Source organism: Macrosteles quadrilineatus, unplaced genomic scaffold (assembly GCF_028750875.1).
Source record: "Macrosteles quadrilineatus isolate MER2022 unplaced genomic scaffold, UCM_ALF_1.0 Scaffold_1__1_contigs__length_201487025, whole genome shotgun sequence".
Classification (NCBI taxonomy): domain Eukaryota; kingdom Metazoa; phylum Arthropoda; class Insecta; order Hemiptera; family Cicadellidae; genus Macrosteles; species Macrosteles quadrilineatus.
The window spans coordinates 176,019,435-176,042,911 of NW_026542594.1; the positions used below are offsets into that span (position 1 = coordinate 176,019,435).

The 23,477-nt window shown below is 35.5% G+C and overlaps 1 protein-coding gene across 1 annotated transcript in view; it reads right to left on the bottom strand.

Moving 5' to 3' along the window:
• Window positions 1–9,263: 9,263 nt before the first annotated feature.
• LOC128990479 (ABC transporter G family member 20) overlaps window positions 9,264–23,477 on the bottom strand; it is a 72,359-nt gene continuing 58,145 nt past the window's right edge. Inside the window, exons 8-17 of the mRNA XM_054412854.1 lie at window positions 22,800–22,907; window positions 21,820–21,947; window positions 20,788–20,989; window positions 19,739–19,916; window positions 15,196–15,311; window positions 14,673–14,743; window positions 13,536–13,624; window positions 12,469–12,645; window positions 10,964–11,050; window positions 9,264–10,106 (exon numbers count right to left, since the gene is read on the bottom strand). Of these exons, the coding sequence (XP_054268829.1) occupies window positions 9,892–10,106; window positions 10,964–11,050; window positions 12,469–12,645; window positions 13,536–13,624; window positions 14,673–14,743; window positions 15,196–15,311; window positions 19,739–19,916; window positions 20,788–20,989; window positions 21,820–21,947; window positions 22,800–22,907 (1,371 nt within the window). The 3' untranslated portion in view covers window positions 9,264–9,891. The remainder of the gene's footprint in view (window positions 10,107–10,963; window positions 11,051–12,468; window positions 12,646–13,535; window positions 13,625–14,672; window positions 14,744–15,195; window positions 15,312–19,738; window positions 19,917–20,787; window positions 20,990–21,819; window positions 21,948–22,799; window positions 22,908–23,477) is intronic.

Consider the following 23,477-nt stretch of genomic DNA (forward strand, 5'->3'; position numbering starts at 1 on the left):
TCAGCATTTGGATGAAAATGAAGTGACATACGTAGGGTTGACTTTCTATACTATGTGTAATGCTTTAATAATTGATACGTTTATTTATTCGGTTAGAGGACGAGAGATAATTTAAATATACAAAGTAAAATTAAAATAATAGATGTTCTAATTTATTTTTTCAACAGTCTATAAAATCTTTAGTTTGTTTTAGTGCAATATAATTTGTTATAACTAACAGCTGGTTGAATATACAAATATTCTAAGAACTATGAGGTAAGTTTATTTACTCTGTGATTTTGTCATTGATTATAGAAATTAAGTAAGATTCTATAACCATTGCTTTATACGAATCGAAGCTCACGAGACTTCAAAAGAAAGCTTATGAAAATTGTTTTACCACCCGAATTTTTGAGGACAGGTTGGGAAAGTAACAACGACCAGAAGTTTTAATTAATCTTGGTAGCTTTTTCTTTACAATAAACTTTGAACTGCTTAAACTAAGCTTGAATTAGGAATAGACATATTGATATAACTATATACAATTTTAATGAACTGCTCGATTCCCGTACGTAGGACGGGCCAACAGCTCGTTTTAAAATAAAACTATTTATTCCCGAAACATACCATTAATTTACATAGCATGTTTTAAATTATACTTCATCCATATATTTTGTTAGAAAAACAAATCTATTTAAAAATCATAAAATTTAAAATTCCTGCCGGACCGATTTTGTTTCTTAATCGTTGGAAAGCCTAATTCGTGTAGATTTGCAAATAGTTATGAAAGTGTGATTTTATTACTTTTTGAGGAGAAAAAATGAAAATAAAAAATAATACATTTAAAACACCTTTTTTCCAAGTTTATATTTGTAGCCAACTTAAGACTGTCTTTATTGAGTATTTTCCGGAAATACATGATAGTAATTTGTAGGACATTTTATTCTCTATCAAGAATATGACCGTCTACTTTGGTCGATTTCCTCACCATTTAAAAGTTACTCTATTTTCAAAACCGTTAAGCAACCTCCCAATTTATAGTGGTGAGAAAATACTGAATGAAAGATGTTGTTGTTAAACTTTATACAATTAAATCTACAGTTCTACTGAACCGATTTTATTAATTAATAGGTCATTGGTAAGCCTAATTTGTGTAGATTTGCAAATAATTATGAAAGTTTGATTTTTTAAAGATTGACTAGATGAAACCCGTCAAAGTCGACAGTTACTGTTGAGGTTGCAAGCAAGATCGTTTGACTATAAATCGATGATAAATAACTCTATTTTTTGAACAATTTGTGTTGTTCGTGATTTAGCTGTGTCCTTTAGGTACGTCCGATCTTAATAATCAATAAATCAAAAGGAAGCTGGTATTTCACTGAAGGTTCTTAGGTCAAAACAAATAGAATAACGTAATTTGAATTGAGTAAAAATATCACAAACTAAATTCCACATCCAAGATATAATCAAATTTATGTTTTCTGATTGAGCGATACAGTATCTTGAAGTTAACTGATTAAAACAGTGCTTTAGGTACGATTATTAAGATCGGAATCTTAATAATTAATAGCTCAAATGAAAGCTGGTATTTCACTAAAGGTTTTTAGACCAAAACATATAGGGTAATTTATTTAGAGCTGCTGAAATACATCTTTAATTGAAGTAAAAAAAATTAAATTTTTTCGTTGGGTAATACATTAGAAAAATTAATGATTATGTTTGATCACAAATATTTGCTTGCATAACTTTATTTTAAGACCAAAATTAAGAAAATGGGATGGGCAGAAGAGCCAAACGAACTTGAAAAAAAAAACTAATTTAACTCCCATAAGAAAAGTACAGGGACACATTTTGTGCATAAAAAAATGAATGCCGATTCTTGATTGCAAATCTGTAGTGCGTCCATACCTTTAGTTTGAGGCCAAAATTATGAAAATCGGTCGAGTAGAAGAGCTAACCCGACTCGGAAAAGAAAACCCAAATATTATTATAGATGGCCATAGGTGGTTTATCAGTATGCATAATCTAATCATACGAAACCTTTTGTGTTAATAATTAAACGGCTTATTGTTATTTGATTGATTTGTCTTTAATTAAATGTTGTCGTTAACAATTTGCATTTGTGTTTAAAGTGAATTATCATTCTAATGTTATGTGCTTAATCTGTACCATTAATATTAGTGAGTAAAGTGGTGTATGGATTTCAAAACCATTAATAATCGTGGAATAGATATAATTGAATAATTATTTTTCGTAGCCAAGCAAGTGTACGGTAATTTGTACAATTACTGTACTACTTTACAGAAAACGGTCTCATTAGTCAGCCCGCAATACAGCAGTGTTTTGATAAAGTATCCTACATTTTGCAGGCGTAGTTACGAGTGAAGTAGTCTCCAGTTGTCCGCCGCACCGTTTGGTTAGGTCGGCCAAACCAAACTGTGCGACTCAGAGGCAAGTGGGAGGGATTGTTGGTCTCATGCTCCGCCGGCCGCAGACCTTGCGGAAACTAGCGCGGGGGAGATTGACCGCGGTGGACCTAGGTATGACTCCACTCTTAAATTCAACCTCGTTTCCTCTTCAATCCCCTTCACCTTTAATTCTAAGGCTAGGGTTACTCTTGAATTCAACCTCATTATTTCCTCTTCAATAACCTTTCACCTTTAATTCTAAGGCTAGGGGCTACTCTTGCATTCAACCTCATTTATTTTGTCTACTCATCACATTTATCTTGAGACCCATCTCATCAGCTTCTCTTTGTCTAGAGAACTTAGTTTTCTTGAATTATTCTCCCAAGTGGAGGTGTTTAGGGATAATCTAAGCAAAACTACGACGAAAAACTAATTTAAACTATAAAATAATCAAATGTATTTCTCATTAATGTTTTCATGACAAGGAACAATATTGGACAACAAAACAGACAGCTGATAGTAAAAACAACATTCATATCATCTGTATGACTATTACAAATAAATAGAAAAGGCAGGCATTTTCAACACTTTCCCTTATTTGCATAGTCACTCCGAGAGTACAAGATTTTCTTGCAGGAATTGAAGTCTTGGTTGAGGTATAGGGTTTGTTTCGTTTCAGTCTGACTAGTCTGACTTCGCTGTGACTAATCCGTCATCAACATAGAGTGCAACAATGATTTTTCCAACAGGGGTAGGACAAATATAGACGCAGGGATCTTCACGGCTCTGTCGAAATCCTAAGCCTTTCATGAAGTCGTCAAACCGTTTATTCCAGCATCGAGGTGCCTGTTTCAGGCCGTATAAGCTGCGTTTGAGACATCAAACACGATTTGTCCCATCTGAATATCCTTCAGCAGGCTGCTTCATAAAAATCTCTCTTCTTCAACGTCTCCGTACAAGAACGCAGTTGAGACGTCAAACTGCCGTAGAACCATCTTCTCAACAGCTGCGATGGACAATATTGATCGAACGACCTCCAGACGAGCAACCGGGCTGAAGGTTTTGGCATAATCAATAACCAGGTCTTTGCGCACATCCTTTGATGACCAATCTCGCTCGATATTTGTCAACACTTCCATCAGGAAGCTTTAATCGGTAGACCCACTTGTTGTTGATAGTCTTCTTTCCCGGAGGGAGTTCGGTCAATTCCCATGCACCGTGTTTATGCATGGACCCCATTTCTTTGTCCATTGCTGTTTTCCATTCAGCACTATCTTCTGAACTGATGGCTTCAGTGTACGACTTAGGTTCATCGTCAACAAGAAGAACTTAAGCAAAGTTAGACGAGACGTAATCGTTTAGCCACTCGGGTCGCCTTCTTTCCTGAGTCGAGTGCCGGGTTGCAGGATCGTTGGATAACTCTGCATCTTCACTATCACTGCTACTTGACGTGTCCTCAGTTGGTATAGGCTCATCATCACCCTTCACTGGAGAACTAGGCTCGTCAATAGTCTCTTCAACTTCTTGCCAATCTTCTTCGACGTCATTGGTTTTCTCAATCTTTATGGGCCACTCAACTTTCTTGTCACAGTCTCCAACGATTTCTTGAAAAACGACATCACGAGAGACTACGATATCTCTTCTCTCTGGGACGTAGATTCAATATCGTTCATCGCCATCGTATCCAACCAGGTAACCAACCACAGCTTTCTTGACCATTTTCCGCCTCTTCTGCACAGGAACATGGACGTAGCACTTTGAGCTGACCACTCGCAGATGTTTGATCCTCGGCTTTTGACCAAACCAGAGCTCAAAGGGTGATTTGTTGGCAACTGCTGACTTTCCCACTCGGTTCAAAACGTAGCCAGCAGTGATGACAAGTTCCGCCCAGATCGCTGCAGGAAATGTTACATTTGGATTGGCGTACTTGAAGGTCCGGGCCATTTCGACGATCGTTCTGTTCTCTCTCTCCACAGCACCATTTTGTTCGGGTGTATACGGTGCTGTCAGACGTTGGTTAACACCATATTCTCTGAGAATTTGACGAACTTCAGCGTTGTCAAACTCACCACCGTTGTCGCTGAGGAACTCTTTGACGTGATGACCAATTGTGCATGCTTTAGACAACACTTCACGCAACGCTTCCTTCACAGCAGATTTTTCCCTTGCGACAAAACAGTATCGGTTTTCGGTACCTTGAAAAGTGGTCTTTTATGACGATCAAGTATCGGCGACCTCCGAAGGATGGGTCAAACGGGCCGCAAACATCACCGGTTAACAACTCACCGGGGGCTGAGGGGCGTTCTCGTGTTCCGAATGGTAGACGGTGTGCCTTTCCGAACTGACACGGTTCGCAGATCTCGTAGTTAGCTGGCACTTTGATACCCATTTCGGATTCGAGCTTCGATCGGACGTAACGTTTATCCATGTGACCCCAGCGCTCATGATATAACTGCAGTATTCGATTGTCTTCTGCTGCATTAGCGCAAACCTCAGATGGTTGAACTGTGTGAAATGAGGCACGATACAAAGTTCCACCACAGTTTCGAGTACCTTTGAATACAGTTTTTTCGTTAATTGTGAACCGACACTCGGTATTAGTCGATTCAAACCTGCTATTAGGGTTTCGATCATGAGCTGCGAGAATGGACACTAAGTTCCGAGAAACGTCAGGAACATACCAGACATCGTTGAGTGTGAACGTTTCCAGTTTTCCATTTTCATAGTTCGCTACTTCAACGACTCCACTGCCAAGAGCTTTTATAACTTCCTTTCCCGCCGCCTTTACTGTTGTGTTCGAGTTTGCAGGAAAAGGTTTGTACTCCGTGAACCAACTCAGATTTGACGTAATGTGGCGCGTAGCGCCATTGTCGATCCACCACTGGTCGTTCGTGGTCACGATATTCATGTCACTGCTGGTGGAAATCAGCGCACTTCGGTTGTCGGTCACGTTAACTTGCGAGCCCTTCGTTCTCTTCTTATCAGTGTCACTCGCTTTTGAGCTAGTGCTAATGCCATGAGCTCGAGCTGGATACGCAGGCTTGCCGTCAGCTTTCCATTTAGAACACTGACGAATCCAATGACCTTTCCCCGAACAGTATTTGCACGAAGTGTCACCTTTTGGTTTCCTATTCTTCTGACCACCGCTGTTTGTGGCACTAAGAATGTCACCGGCTTTTGACGTAGGAGCAACATTACGCTCATGAAGGATCAATGCAGATGAAACATCTTCAAGTTTCTTGCTCTCGTTTGCCTTCATAAGTAAGTAGCTAGACTTGAACGATTCAAAACGCTTCGGCAAAATATGTAACACTTTTGACACAAACAGGAGCCCAAGAAAATCTTCGACTGTTTGGATGTTAAGCGTTTTGAGGCCAGCTGCAAATTCGCGGTTTTGATTCTTCAATCTTGAAAGCACGGTCGGGGCATCCTCAGTATCATCCCATTCCATACTGAAGAAATCCAAACACTGACGAAACAACTGATCTTCTGCCTTGTTATCGAACTGCTCGATCAAAATGTCCCACGCTTCCTTAGCTGATAATCTTCCGGAAATACGTTGATGTAGATCATCACTAACGCACTGAGAAATAACTATTTTTGCCTGAGTCGTGGATTTGTTGAATTTCTGAAGTTCTTCCTTTTCGGCTTTAGTCGGAGGCTCAGAGAGGGTAGGCTTTTCTCTCTTTCCCTCGACGATATCAACCGCGTCGAACAACTCTAGAACGTCCAACACTCGATCTTTCCACGTCGGCCAATCTTCTGCTCCTTTCAATGGTTTTATACCTTTCACGTTCGTATTCCATTTGTAGAGCTGGACGAACTCGATCGAAAGATATACCAAAGAAATAATACTCTTGAGACAGAAAAATACGTCAGTATAAATTGTTCTTACCGTGTACGTAGTAGACTAGATTTCCCAACACTGTTATGTACTTAAAACGATGCTGGCGACCATAACCTCTTGAATTATTCTCCCAAGTGGAGGTGTTTAGGGATAATCTAAGCAAAACTACGACGAAAAACTAATTTAAACTATAAAATAATCAAATGTATTTCTCAAATGTATTTCTCATTAATGTTTTCATGACAAGGAACAATATTGGACAACAAAACAGACAGCTGATAGTAAAAACAACATTCATATCATCTGTATGACTATTGCAAATAAATATAAAAGGCAGGCATTTTCAACAAGTTTCGCCTGAATATCAGTGAGCCTCCCCGCCTCCAATTATTTGTTACTCTCCTTACAGTATAACTATGAGTCAAGCACATAAAGGAACAGTATTGGATTGATGATGGAATGCAGCCTTGGCAAACGCCTATTTAAACTGGGATTGATCCAGTTAACCTTCGCTGATGCGAAACCTGACACTGGAAACCATGGTACAAGACTTTAATAATATTTATTTTTTTAGGGGGTATCCCATATTCTTGCAGAACATGCCACAGCACCCAGCACCTGATGGGGTTTACTGAGTCAAAGGCCTTCTCGACATCTACAAATGCCAGGTAGAGCGTAGAGGAGTAGGACTTTGAAATTCTTTTCTCTGTTTAAGTAGGATTCGTAGAGTAATATTAAGTACCTAAATCCACACACAACTTCTAGCTTTCCGGAAACATGCCTGTTCTTTCATCAATTTTCAGTTTAGTGGAATCTTTTATCCAGTTCACGATTATTTTGGCCAGCATTTGGTTGGGTCTGACAAAAGCATAATACCTCTACAATTGTTACGGGAACGTAATTGAAGAGGTTGACTCTTTCCAATACCTCGGGAGCAAAGTCACAGCAGACGAGAAGCCAAGGAGGAGCACAGCATTGGGAAATCTAATGCAGCATTTATTCAGCTTTACCCAGTATGGCAATAAAAGAGATATATTTCAATGAAAAACAAAATCTGCATCTTCAACAAAGGCAAACCCTAAATTTTATTTGGTGATGCCTTACTTCAACACAAATGTCAAGTCTGTCCTTCTATATGCCAGTGAAACTTGGAAAATGGATCGGCGTAGTACTTCTCAGCTCCATGTGTTTCTCAGACAGGTTTCTCAGACGTATTATGAGAGTGTTCTGATGGCCAAACACTATTTCCAATGAACAGCTTTTGGAGACATTGGGACAACAAATAAAAGATCCACCTGGAAATCAGAAGAGGGAAGTGGAGGTGGCTGGTTCCCACTCTTCGGAAGTCGGATGAAGCAATTGAAAAGAAGGCCCTGGAATGGAATCGTGAAGGGATGAGAAAGAGGGGAAAAGGCCCTTTAATTGACACCTTAAGAAAAACAATAATGAAGGAAGCCTTGAGTGTTGGGAAGACCTGGGGTTAGGAGAGGGATCTGGCACAGGACAGAGATGGATGGCAAGCTCTTCTAGATTCCCCATGATCCCGCTAAGGAGCGACAGGAAATAAGTCATGGAGTCAAAAGTCAAAGAAAATTTATGATCTCATAGTGCCCTAGATATTTAAGTTACAATCACTTTGGCTACTAGCCTCCATATCCTCTTAAGGCAGATGTGTTTATTTTTATTAATAAATTCTTTTCTCTCTGGAGGTATAGCACTGACAAAACAACTCTGCTAGAAAATTGAGAGACTGTAAAATTTTGTTTTTTCGGTACCAACTAGGGGAATCAGTTTACAAGCACTCAAGGCATATGCGTACAATCCATCGGACACAGAATAACACACTATGACGTCATTTGGTCATTCCCCTATCTATTCGATGTGATGATAATTTGAGTATTCAACCAAAATCAATCACCACTACTATCTTTTATATATTTAATGTCTTAAAAAATTTAAGTAAGTTTAAATGTATGTTTCAAGTGTTATTAGAGGTATTTATTTACATTCCACGTGTATTTGTGAAAAGATAAAAAGATACTTTTGAAAAGCATCGTTTATAAATTGTAGAGAAAGATATTTTCTGGCACTTACTCCAACATGGCCGGATGGCCCCGTCTGCTATGCTCCCACCCAAGCCCATTACCAACCTCAGCAGAGTGTTGAAATACAGGAACTAATCCTTTGACCTGGTTAGAACAGGACGACTGGACTGCACGAAGATATGCAGAGCAGACACTGACTGACTGGGCTTTGTTTTGAGCTAAATAAATGTACATCTGGATTCTGGTCCACACTCTTAGGTGAGGTAGCACTTCTCAAGGGCATGCTGTGCCACTAGGAGCCATTTTGTTGTGTCCTTGTATGGATAATGCCGAAGTAGGAAAATTTCAACCCAACCATTTTAGCATTCATTAAATAATATCAAATTTATGCATGTGTGGAACCCACAAACATTCATTTTACTTTAAGTTAAATAAAACAGGGCGTTAAGTGGTTCAACTGGATTTCCCTAGTGGTGGGCAAAACTTAATAAAGACATCTGTATCTGGATCTGGACCGAGTACAAGCGGGTGAGGAGTAACTATGCTATTTTACGGTGAAAATCACAAAAGCTGCAGCAACTTGGTGGTAATTTTTCAGTAAAGGGGGTTGTATCATTTTTTTAGAGGTAAAAGGACTGAAACATACTAATCAAAATTATTCGAGTCTTTTTATCTCCAACAGATGAATACTTAGTTAAGGTGAAATGCAGAATGTAAAGTTTGTACAACAATTGGTTGTGTGGTAGTTTAATTAGAAAGATATTATATCTTTTAACAAATTCTAATATCATGAGTTCTATAACTTATTGTAAACGATTGCAGTCTAGTTTTTGTGTGAATAAGTATCTCAAGTAGGAAACCTAACTTTGTACATTACAATCTGTATTTAAATAGCAAAAAGAAGGAACTGAGATAAAGGTACAATAAAACAATGTTTGAAATATAGTAAATTTATTTTTAGATCTACCTAAAACTAATCTATGTGGTATAAATACATTATATATACAAGAGAGAGTAACACTTAAAAACATACTCATAAGATTAACAATTCAGTGATTGAGTATCACCATAAATATTATAATTATATTATACATCAAGAATTAAAATAAAATTTAAATTGAAAGGAATCAGTGAAGCAATTGGTAAATTTAAGACTACTTAACAACATAATTTGTTTTTGCTCATATCATCATACATCAAACATTACCTCATGCGTGTTTACCTTTTAGGTACGGTGTGAATTAAAGCAAACATTAAAGTGGGTTAAAGTGATTCTATCATTGTCACTATCAATAATATGATTTTTTCTTACATTTAATTTTAAGGGTACGAATAAAGACAAAAATTTGTGTCTAAATGACTTTAGGTATGGAAGTAATAAATCACTAACCATTTTGTTTCATATTTGAAACATATATCACTATGATTTCATTCAACTTAATTTATCATTAAATACTGTTTTATTGCACACATTTTGATTTAATATTTTCACTCACAAAATCTTATTATCTTGCCGGACAGTTCAAATAAACAAGTTTAAGTGCGTATATACAATAACGTTTCAGATTATTAGAACTATAATACTCTATGTACATACTATGTTCCGGGACACTTAGCCCTTCTTGAACTTAATTAGGAGAACACTCGAGACCATGAAGATCATAATCCAAGTACTCATGGATATGTAGCCCGCATAGACGGCTGTCTCGTTGATGGACCAACCCTTGGCTAGGATTGAACGTAGAGACTCCGTCGAGAGGGTGAGTGGTAGGAAGTAGCTGATGTTGCGAAGGATTTTGTGCATACCTTGTACTGGCCAGATGACACCTGTGGGGGAACATCAGTATGAATGAATGGGAGTCTCACGAACACATTATTTTAGTACTTTGAGAAACTAACTTAAGAGGGTTCCACCTGTCGGCTGGTTACCGCGTAAACATGGTTCTACAAAAAAGAACCTCATGGAATTATTAAAGTGTTTATCGAGTTGAAATAAACTGTAAAACATTCATAAAGATCCAAACTATGCTGGATGAACTGAAACTTCGTAAATGTTTCTTTAAGTATGGTATTTAAAAAATCATTTTGAAAATTCACAAATTTGTCTTTTTCACATTAGATTTTAACTTCAAAATAATAGTTAAAATTAATCTTTACCATCCATTGCAAGCTCTGAGGTGTTAAGAGCACACAAGCACACAATCATTGCGGAAAAATAGTTTTAGAATGTTGAGAGCTTTTACAATAGAGGCATGTTTAATCCCGAACTGTATATTTCAATCCATATACTCTGCCACTATGAATTGGAATTCAAGCTGCCGGGTAGAACCTCCTTTTGTCTTTCTTCTCCTTTTACCAAAATAGAAATTTCAAGAAAAGTTAGCAATAGTTACACTAACACTACTCGTAAAAGAATATAATATCCCAAGACTACCAGCAGTGTTTTCTTCCATTTAGGAGAATATTTACTGGGATACCAGGAAGAAGAAGATGCAGACCTAGAACAATATGGGTGGATGAACTCCACAAACTAGGTACTCACTAGAAGATAGATAATAAGGTTGTAGAACAGAAGGAGACAGATATATCTGAAGGCCCAGGCTCTACAAGAGATTTAGTAGTAAGGAGTAAAGTAAGGTAATAAAAAATCTACAATATATATCTATGATGATTTGTCAACTTACCGCAAAGCATAACAAATGGCAGAAAGCTTCCTAGAGCCAGGTATGTTGCGTTTCTCTCACTATCCGTGACACAGGACACAACAAAACCTGGAAACAAATATATAAATATAACTCAATGTCTCCAAATCTGTAACATTATTTTATTAAAACATAAATAATTTCTGTTCAATTCTTTCAATGTTAATATCACAATAATTCTTTTGTTTTAGCTGCAATGATCAACTAAATGGCATTGTGAAAGTAAATTTAAACTAGGGTGGTCTGCCGTTACACTTTAGACGCATAAATGAGCGAAGCATTATTTAAATATTGTCAATGGCTAAAGCAGCTAACAACCTACAATATATCCTGACCATTTGCTTGTACTTTGTAAATGCGCATAGCGGGATGTACTCGTGCAATCAACATTTGTTCTACAATCGTCAGGTCAGTTAATTCGTTCGGGACACTTGACACATCCATATTATTTAACGCCGTGAATTTAGTTGCATTTGAACGACAACGCGAACAAATCGGTGATTGGTTTGAAGCTGTGTTAGTTGTTGGCGATGACAGTTAGTGCAAGTGTAAAATTTTAGTGCATCTAATTCATGTTGGAATTGATTAGCTATCTGCCTATTATTATCAGCTTCTTCCGTCACTGCTTCATCTGGTTCTTCTTGTTCACGACACCACTCTCTTACAATATTTGCATTATTGGTGCGACGACCAATATTACAACGTGGCCTTTGAGGCATGCTCAAAACAAATATAGCAAAACTGTTACTTCCCTTGATAAACTGTCACATTCCAACTTTGACCTAGGATGAAAGTAAATATTGAAATGTAAACAAAACAGTTACAAACAATTAACATATGTTTATATTATTTAAATGAAACGAGATAAATCCATATGTCATAAACCCAATATAATTTTTCTTTCAACTTACATTAAAATAACAAGCGAAATTGCGTGACCCGTAAAATAAAATTCAGAAGAAAATTTGCAAATATTTTTTACCATAAAAATTGTGCTCAGTATTCTTTAGCTGTTGGCCAAATTTCATATCAATTGGTCAAGACATTACATTCTGATGCTCTTACAAAGAAGTTACAAAGTGAGGGAAAGTGAGCTTCGCTCAATAATAAATAGCTTTGAAAAAAATTATAAAATGTATTGGGAAAGTAAAGAATGAGTCTGGTTCCTTAAATATTGGTGCTACTAAAAAAGATCAAATAATTATTTAGCCTGTAAAATTATATATAAACGTTTAATCATAAGGACATGTGCTAATGAAGTAATAATAATATGTACAATTTAACTTAAAAAAACACATTTACAGTATTATGAAAAAGTAAATAAAAACGTTGAGAATGGACAAATCCTGACACTACACTTAATGACACAAATAACCAATAAAATTACCACAACTGAAAAAAAAAGATTTGGACCTCTTTAACAAACTAGTTAGTTAGCTAAAACAACTTTTACAATAAGTTAATTCTATTTAATCTCAAACACAAACCGTATGTCATTCCACACATGCCGTCCAGTACAACCAGTACGAGGACTAAGATGACCTCTCCGTGATTGGTGACGTCAAAGACGAACAGAGCAAACACAACGACCATGACAGACTGGCCCAACATCACTAGGAACTGTGTGATAACGTGTGCTGTTAGAATCTCCACCCCAGTTATTCCTGCGACATTACAAAATGACATTAGACAGGGTTTGGGCTGTTTCCTTCTAAACATTAAAAAATGTAATTGACATAGTGTATGACCTTGAAGATTGAGAACAGGGAATACACTCCCATCATTATTAACAAGAGATAATATAGAGCAAGTGGTGGAGTGAATATTTTATAAAAATTAAATTAATTAAAGCAAACATATTTATGAGTAATTAGTTGGTCATGGTAAGAAATTGAACACTTATGTTTACAAGATGACAACAGCTTTAAATCAGCTTTCAATCAAGGACGCCCATACTTGTGGGTAAGAAGGGCATAAGCTACCCCCCCATAGCTTTTAGGGGAAGAGAAAATTAAATGCATCATAACATAACGTGGTAAAACATATTTTTGTCAAACATCCTGCTTAGATCATTTCAATAAACAACTTTACCAAAAGGGTTGAAAATGGAGTATTTTTATGGTCACTAAGGCTATATATCTTTTTCCAAAGTAGGGCCTACTGTATAAAAATTAAAATGTAATATATGTTAATCATAACCCCTTCCGCCTATCAATATTGATAAGGGTGCCGAAGAACTTAATGATGAAATGCTATAATCCTATATTTTTACTTCTGAAATATAAGTCAGTTAATAACAATAACATATTATGGAGATTGAGTTGTTATTCATACTATGCATGTGTTTGCTACACATGTATCTTAATAACGTGACATGCATTGTCAATTGCCACCCTTTAAAAATATTTTTTTTCTGAAATAATTAATATATTGGTAGAGCGAACTAAGACACATAATATATTTTTTATAGGTTAGTTGTTGAAGAGTAAACGTCAAACGAATACTTTAACCTTTAACCTATTGAAACTAGTAATTGCTATTTAGTACAACTTACCAGATACCAGTCCTCGCTCCATAATTCCCTCGTTACGCTCTATCAACATTGCGCCAGAGGTTAGAGCTACGGCTAGGAAGAATATGATTCTGGAAACAAAATATTTAGTAATATTTAGGTGGGAAAACAGAACAATGTTATAACTATTTACAACCACAGTAACCAACTGTTATACAGAAGTTAGTATGTTTTATGTTGAATTTTTGGCATCTATGTCTAAGGAATAAAGTATAGATACACCATTATCCATGTTAAAGCTGATGCCATTTCAAAAATCAAATAAAACATACCAAGTGATGCCATCCAATTGCTGATTTCTGTAATAAACTACAACCTTATATCCATGCCAAACAAAAGGAACAACTTATTGTTCACTGTAGACTCTGTCTTGTCTCATCAACTATCATAATATTGAAAACAAAAAGCAAGAGAGAAAATATAGTTTTTACAGGAACATACTCTTCGAGAGGCCGATTAACTTTGTTATATTTGACTGAATATTGGCTACAAAATGGTCCACGTGGATGAAATTTATTCTTCAGCATTCAAATGTCAATACTGGTACTATAGTTCGGGCCGCTTAGAAAACGACCTGCGCGCTAATGCTAAACCAATGCTGGAGGAGGTCGCTTTCTAAGCGGCCGAACTATATACACCTAAACTTCCTGTTTAGGTGTAAATATTAATTTCTTCCATTTAGAACAGAAACTGTATGGATCATAAACATGGAATTACATCACTGGCTCGAATGTCTATACTAATAGCCGTAACAGCTGGTTTGGAAGTTTTTTGCCAGTTCCATTTAAATATTAATGACAATGTGTTTACGTTTTCAAGCCAGTGGCATTATTTGTTTATGTTTATGATCCATACTGTTTCTATTCTAATACCTCTAATATTTGTTATCTCTTCTGTATTGAATAATCTTGAATTGAATATTCTTCTAATTTTGAATGAATCTTTTCTTCCAAGGGAGGATATTTACAGAAATGAGTTTGAGGTTGTATCCATGTCAAAAAGCAGAGCACATGCATTATTAGTGATGTAGTATTCACCGCCACAAATTTCCTCTTAAGTTCCTAAAAGGTGACATGAATATGATAAAGAATTTGTTATTATTTTATAATGTTTACTTACGTTAACATTACTCCAGGAGCGGCAAAATCAGTGAAATTAGGAACTGGAGGTCCGTAAACAGGATTGTTGAACTGTAACACAAAAACGGAATATGAAAATTATTTAAGTAGAAAAGTTACTAATGTCAGTATTGGAAGTATCTAGCTTATTTATTTTATTATAATATTTATATAATAAATGTGTATGAATGGTTGTTTGCTAACGTTGGGTTGGTTATAAAATAAAAGCAAATTTAATATAACCGTCAAAGATGAAGCCATAAGCTAAGAATTTTTCAGTAAATACAGGTACCGTACTATTAGACGAGTAACAAACATTTTATATATGATTCAAGATTATATTTCCTTTGAAAAAGGAGCAGTTGAGGAACATTTTTTAATGAATTACGACATGTACTAATAGTTCTGTCTTGGAGGCATTAAATGTAGTATCTGAGCATAAAAATAGCAATGTCCTCTTTACAAAAGTGAAATTTAAAACTTGAATAAGCGACAGTTTATTCAAACAAAATATGGTAATTTACCCTGATGGGAATTTTTAGAAGGTCTGGATTGAGTCCCATATGAACAGCGTAAACTTTTCCCATCTCTTCATAAGCGGCGTAAAGATCTCTCCTTAGCATGTAAGCGATTTGTTGATCTGTGTAACAAATTGTTCAATATTATAGACATTTAACATGGAATTTATTAGTTTAGTATTCACCCTCTAAAAGCTAAGGTAAATGGTATAAAACTCCAGCAATGCATATGTTGTGTTCAGCTAGGAACCCCATGTCTTCAGTTAAGGTACTGAAATCAGGAATTTCTAAATATATAATACGTACCTTGTTCCGTCTTCAGTCTTAACTTGTCTATGGAAGACTAGTTTCGGGTACAAAGACCCATTATCAAATCCTTATTTAAAACATCATATTGAATATGGTCAAATATCCGACGTAGGTCTTCATCAATGTATACATGCAGGTCGACGACACATAAAGTTTACACATTTAAAAAACAAAAGTTACAAATACATTTACGATATGCCGGCCACATTGAATACGGGACAAACCGACACGCTGTCGTGTCCACCGTGTAACCTGCGTCGGTTTGTCCCGTATTCAATGTGGCCGGCCTGTCGTAAATGTATTTGTAACTTTTGTTTTTTAAATGTGTAAACTTTATGTGTCGTCGACCTGCATGTATACATTGATGAAAACCTACGTCGGATATTTGACCATATTCAATATGATGTTTTAAATAAGGATTTGATAATGGGTCTTTGTACCCGAAACTAGTCATCCATAGAATAAGTTAAGACTGAAGACGGAACAAGGTAATATCGGTAATATCAAATATCGAATATCAAATATATATATCGAATATCTTGGTGGCAAAGATGTTTAAATTTATAAATCTCTTTCCAAGTTTAACCTTTTATATAAAAGTACAAAATATTGTATCTGATAAAATTTCGGTCCTCATTTTTTCAGTTGAGGGTTTCTGGTGATTAAATGGCAATTAATCATAACTAAAACCAAAACTATTTATCCAGTATCCACGATACAAAATTGCTTGAGCAAATAATAGATTTTTTACCCTCTAGCAATTTTATTGAATGCATGTAAATAGACTATCATGGATTCTTTGAACCTTCATAACCCTCATAAAAACAATGAAAAGTCAACAAAGCACACTAATAAACTACTTCTAAACGTCCCCCCTATTTATGTTTACTGATTCTAACTATTTTGTCTAGAAAAATAATATTAATAACAAAATCTAAGATCATTTTAAAAATTCAGAAGATCATAAAATACAAGTTGTAGCTTAAAAATTACTAGTGTACATGTTGCTCGAATTCGAGCAATAGCAAAGTATCACAGGAGTTATTCCAAAACGAATAACAGTCATATTTACAATGAGTTTAAAAGAGTCAACTCAAAGATTACCGGTGTGTAACTCAGACCATGTTTATCTTCGTTATTGAAACCTAAAGCATTGCGGCCGGTTTTCTCCTTCTCAAAATGCCTCGCTGTACAGGCAACACAAGTCATTGATAGAGGGCCGATTGTGAACGAAAACTCGTTTTGGGGTAGTGTTAGGGCCTATTTGAAACCTAATAGTTGAGATTGTCCAGGGTGAGGTGCTGACTGTGATGAGTTAAGCCTATAAACATCGCCACTGTTCTGTCGCTGCGGTCGTTATCAATATCGCGCCTCCTGTCTATGTTTCGTTGTCGTCGAGTCAGAGGCATTTAAAAGAAAAAAAAAAACAACAAATAAACAAATTAAAGCTACACAAAAACACGATAAATGCACAAATTTAAGTTACAATCATGCTAACACGATCCGTCATAGCGACACAAAACAACGATTAATACTCAAATTTAAGATACAACCATAGACTAACTAACACAAGTATGTTTTATCTATGATACAACCATACTAACACGATCCGTCTTGGGGGTTTTGTTTACACAAACTCAAATAGTAAATAAATGTACTCAATGGGTTTCATTGAATTGAAAAATAAACAACAGCAATTAAATTATACAGCTGATCAAAATGTAAACAATTATGTTCTTCATAAGGATAACATGGGAACTTTCCAAGCCACTGGGGCAGAGCCCAAGGGACTTTTTCAAAATTGTAAGGCCAGTTTGCAAATCTACGCGACACGCTCTTTCCAATGAGACGTCAATGGATAAAATCGGTTAAGAAACGGCGGAGGAGTTCAACCGACAAAAATTCATGTAGCGTATTAATTATATAGATGGTAAGTCATTGAACAGCCCTGATGAACAACATATTCAGTGGTCTACATCAGAGCTTTATTGTCGATAATATCTTATGTGTAAGAGTGAAAATTTTAAAACGTACGTTTTCAGGAAAAGTACTTTGCAAATTTTTTTCCCCCTTTTTCAAAACTTTTATTATTTTTTTTATTTCATTAACATATGAAGTTTCATCAAATGTTCATGCGGTAACGCAATATCTTTGGTAGTTTCTTTTTAAAAGAGCATCTTTAGTGGAAAAACACAAAATCCTGTCACGACTATAACGGACATTTAAATGAATATTAAAAATAGTTAATATTATTTTTGTAACTACGTTTTGCTATAAACTAATTTACTTTTATGACCATTATACAATAAAAAGGTCACTGAGCTTTTGGTATATTTGGTCTTTCTAGAAAAAAATAAAAAACTCAAAAAATTGAAAAAAGCCAATAAAATCTTTTTAAGTTTGTATAACTCCGTAAAACTTACCTGAGACCCGAAAAATCGTTATGTTTGTATAGAGGTGTGCTTCTTTTGTGTATAAAACATTGAAATATGACGATATTTTAATTTTTGAAATTTTTATGTTAGAAATCATAAACGTGATGGTCAGGGACAAGCGGTACGGTCGTGAATTGTCTGGAATAATCTTTCTAAACAATCCTTCAATTATCCTGTTAGTTATAATAAAAATATGAACTAAACTGTTCAATTTACAATTATATTAAAGTTATTGTCACGACCAAACACACTATAATCCATAAGGCTGGATTGGTCGTGAAAAAACCCGCGATGGTCGAGAAACTTTGGTCGTGAAATTACGTGTTATTTAATTGGCTCTGTTCTGGCGGTAGCCCTGCGCCTCATGTTCGAGGATACAAAGTGGACTTCTAGGTTAATCTAGCAATTGAAATATCTTATAAACAAAAATTAACACCATGTCTACTTCATCGAATGACTACGTACGGTCATGGACACACCAAAATTACAAAAAACACAATCTTTCCTTTATTAATCTTGTAATTCCTCCTTTCAACTCGAAACAACCGGCACTACAATCCTGACGTACACCCCGAACTAGTCTCTAAAACCAACTGACTCCATCGACGCCAGGCTTGCCACTGTCGTGCTCCAAAGTTGAAATTTTTCCCCAAATTCGTGACGCCAAATCGAGGGACAGACTTATTTATTTTGTCATGGTAGTCAGTTTGTAATGACAATAAAATTATAATATGCTCCTTTTTTGTAAGTTTAATAACCATTGATGAGATAAAAATATGGCTTTATATATTTCGGCATGAATAATTAGTCTAAAAACAGCGTGAAAGTTGGAAAATGTACCCTAGGGACACGTCATGGTCGTGAATTTCGAGACTTTAAAAATACAAAAAAAATACCTAGAACCTATTTAAAACCAAATAAATGTGTGTAACATGTTGCCCCCGTCCCAAAAAATATTAAAACACATAATAATAAACTACAAATCCAGTATATACGAAGTAAAAGGCCAGGGACATGAAAACGTACGTTTTTAAATTTTCACTCGTAAACAAACTTAAAATGGACGATCAAATTTTTTATAGATAGGGTATTGGTATAGTAATTTTGAAAAATCATAGAAATCACTCATAGTTTTGTTATGTACTGTACTAAACGAGTTGCAGTATTAATGTTGATAATTAGTTATTCGTGTAACTAGTGTGCACTTGCATTACAACATTATATTTCCTAAAGTTACTATAAAGCATAGAAATAATTAGTCTTTAAAACACTAAACAACAAATTTTTAGGTTAGGTTAAATCCAAGTGTAAAACAAAATGGGAAACACTGCAACAGCTGATAGTATATAGAATCTTTAAGTTTTGCCAACTTATTTTCAAGCTTACACGTATTCCGTGACTAATAAAAGCACACTTTTTTATGTTGTTTGTTTGGAATACTGGAGTGTGGCAGAAAATTTGTGCGGCAAAAGTAAGTCAATGCAGCAATTAGCTTCTTTGCGTGCTAAAATCAGTACAAGAAAGCCCGCTTTGTGTAGTAACTGTAGGGAAAAAATTTTTAAGTTACCGTATTTTAAAACCAAAACCATCAATTATCCTTATAATAATGGCTAATAATTCAGAAAATATTAAGCTATGGTCTACCCCTCATAGCATGATATAGAAAAATTGAATCAGTCAAGCGAAATAAATTACACAAGACAACCCGTGTTTTGTCAATAGCTACAGTCCATGTAAACTGTAAAACACTTCCATTGGATCAAGATTATTGTGTGTCAAGTGTAAAAATTTAAATCGTCTCTTACTTGACATGTCTAGTCCTACAAAGATCTCGCTGCCCTCAATAACAGACTCGTTGGCGCTAGTAGTTGACAAAAGTCGGAGTTGGAGTTTGGTAGAGTATTCCTCTGGAAACTCTAACACTCCCCAGGCCTTCCCAGCATGAACTGACAGCTCTGCGTCCTCGTAGTTGTCAAAATATTTCTGCGGAACAAGTCAACATTAGAAATACTATAATGTGGTTATAATATGGAAGACAGTAACATGATGTACAAAAGTTAAAAATCTCTTGGTGGTTGTAAAACAAATCAATCTCAGTAAAATACGGTAAGTAAGTTTTATAGCTTCCAGTTTTAACTAAGTTTTGGCTAATTTCCCAATAACGAAGAAGCTATCACTGTGGGTTACACGGCAAGACCTAGACCCGAGACTGATATACTTTTTTGCCTAGTTTGCAGATTAGCTGTGGCAGGGATATTATGTTTTGACTTCATAAGTTGAACAAATATTCCTATAAAACAGGTAAAAGTGTAAGGAAGAAAAGTAAACATCAAATTACTAAGCCATTCTATTTCAAAATAAAATGAAAACCTTACCAAAATATAAATATTCATCTAAATTGCCAATAGCCGTTTTTGAGATAGCAATGTAATTATACAAAAATTGCTCTTTCACAGTAATAATAAACATAAATAAATTAATTTAAAAGGTCTTTAAAATTTTTTTATTTTTCATTTTTATAGAAAATTTTTTGAGTTTCTATTACAGAAGTTTAGTCCTAAATTCAATTTTAGAATAAGTTATTTTTTAGTGTAGCGCTCTATTTTAACAATGCTCTATTTTCTGTGTACATCCTACTTATCGCCTTACAACCAACGTAATCAAATTTTCTATTATCCTAAATCATAAACATCAGCTGTTTTCAATATTGTTGTGCAAGATGAGAAAGCTCGTAATCTTTTGTATCGTAACAGATAATGCTACATTTCAATTGATGATTTTACACAATGTTACTATGAACAGAGTGTATTTATTACGAATAAAAATACTAGTACAACATTTTATAAAGTTTTACCAGTTTTAAAGATCGTCTCTCCAGCTGTTTGAGATACTGACAGCTAATAAAGTCCAAGGAACTGATCTGGGAGCAGTGGGGGAAGGTTTTGTTTAACTCGTGGTTGACTATGGCGAGCGGGAGTCCTCTCGGGTCTTTACCAATCGAAAGGCAAAACAGAATTATCTGCATAACTGGCAGTCCGATGATAAACAGCATTATTCTGCAACAAACATTAAAAAATATTATTTGAAACTATTCCTCAGGTTCGTTTTCCACATTATTTCAGGTTAGGTCTAGTGGGGGTCAAGGCACTTAGATAAAATCCATTACTTGGCAGGATTTAAATATGGGACCTCGGGGACTTAAGTCCCAGGCAGACTAGCTCGCTCCCCAAGATAGATTTTTTTGTCCTAGGACGCAAGGCAGGTTGTTTTTCAAATTTTCAGGCTAGATCTAGAGGTGGCGGCATTATCACTTCCATAAAATCCATTGATGATTTGGTGGGATTTGAACCCGGGACCAAAATCCCGCACTCTACCACTACATGATGTTACCAGCTCGCTCCCCCATGATGGATTAGAATTGCAGTAATCACTTATTAGAGAGGGATATGTTTTAAGAATTAAACTTCAAACTGAAATTGTTTAAATTAAACTTATTTTCATCACAGAAATCCCTAAAACCACTGGGATAAATTATTGAATATGAGGCATGTCAATTAAGTAGTACCTAAAAATCAGAAAAATACAGTACATTAATACAGACTTAATTTTATTTAGTAGTCTGATGTGAAGTAGATTGCAATTGTCGTTCTACCCTGTGAAGGAACTTGCTTTCTTTCTATTTTATAAAAAAACTGTTGTTTATACTACTTTATTTTGTGCTCTATTAGAGCTTGGAAAAACAAACAACAGATATTTTTAAATTATAATCATACTTTTGATAAAAATTGATTTTCTCTAGCTTTGAGGTACACTTGAGGCAATGTTAAAAAGTATTGTGTTCATCAAATTTTTACAAACAGTCTTTCCTTCAAAGAGACGTACTCACCCAACGTTCCTTATCATCCAGAGGGCATTTTTCCATATCAAAGCTTTCATGTGATGGCTCTTGTAAACTGAACAGAGATCGAGCATCGACCAATCCACCTCTTCGTCTGGCGGCAATGGATCCACAGGCTGAAATTTTGTTTTGTATTATAAACAATTTTTCTGTTAAAAGAATGCTAAACATATTCTGGTAACATGTGTAAACTATGTTATTCAAATTAAACCTCGGTGTGGGAATTAAAATCTTTGAGTACAGTGGCGCTTCCAAGGGGGCCAAGGGGCTGAATCCCCCCCCCCATTGGTTCCTGGAAAAATAAATTCAAACATACATTTTGTTCTAAAAATGTAACGGAGAATTTTGGATACAGTTCTAGACATTATTAAAAATGGTTTTAAGGCAACAAACTGCTTTAAAAATAGCAAACTTTCCAGGGGGGGGGCTGAACACCCTACTCTTTTCATGTAGCCCTTTTTGTTAGCCCCCCCCCTTGACATAGTCCTAGACCACCTCTTATCCCTCTGCTTCTAGCCATCAGGAACTTAATCATGCAAATGGAAAAAGTAGTACTGTAACGTTAAAAATTCAGTATTATACCACAGATAAAATTGTACTCACTAAAGGTTTTGCTATACCAGCACATGATAATATGATATGGCTATTATTGTTGGTTAGTATATTTTAAAAATTATGGTCAAATAGTCAATACACACATGTATGATAATCTTTTCGTAGAGACTAAATATTTCATCTAAAGTGGTCAACAGATTGGAAACAAAATTGATTCAGTATAAAATTTTATTTGGGCTCAGTCAAAATTACTTTTAAGAAATATTGTAACTGACAACAAAATTAAATTAGGTAGGAAAATATTACGCTTAGCAAAATATTAATAAAATAAACATTAATGTATCTTCAACAATTTTAGCTCAAATATAGACAGATTGACTTCGCAAAAAATTGTTCAATGATTATAGACTTACGTCAGTCGCAACAGGAACTCTTGATGAAAGACTAACGTTATCTCCAAACTCTCCACTGATTTCCGAACTGTTGTCAAAAGCTTCATTGACATGCCCAGATTCAATATCCTGAAACATCATCACCATAGATTCAACTTGTTATCAAACTGATTTTATATACAACCACTTTCAATTTTACTCTGTACTTTTCTCCTCACTTACCGACGTGTGATTTAACCATCCTTTTTTTTCGTATTCTGCTGACCATGGATGTGAGCTGTTGATTGCAAAATAATTCTAGATACTTAGAAACTAGAAAGTGATTTTAGTGTTGGAAAAAGAGTACCGAAAAACATGAATTAAAGCACAGAGAAGTAAGGAACAGAGGAAACATTGTATGGTAACCCTTAGTGGTGTCTAACACTAGCCGCTGGTGTTTAGCACTACAGTAGATTCTCTTTTATGCGGACTCCTGGGGACCGAGGCCTGTCCGGTTAAAGGCTTTTCCGGTTAAACCGACGTTCCCAAAAACTCGTTAAAACGGACTGTTTAAATGCATACTGTATAAGCCAATGATTTATTACGTATCTTTCCCACGAGAACAGTCGTTTCAGTACCACTCACTTCCTGCCGATCTAGTCCAGTTAAACCAATGTCCTGATAAAGATTGACCAGTTAAAGAGATGTAATTTTCGCCGA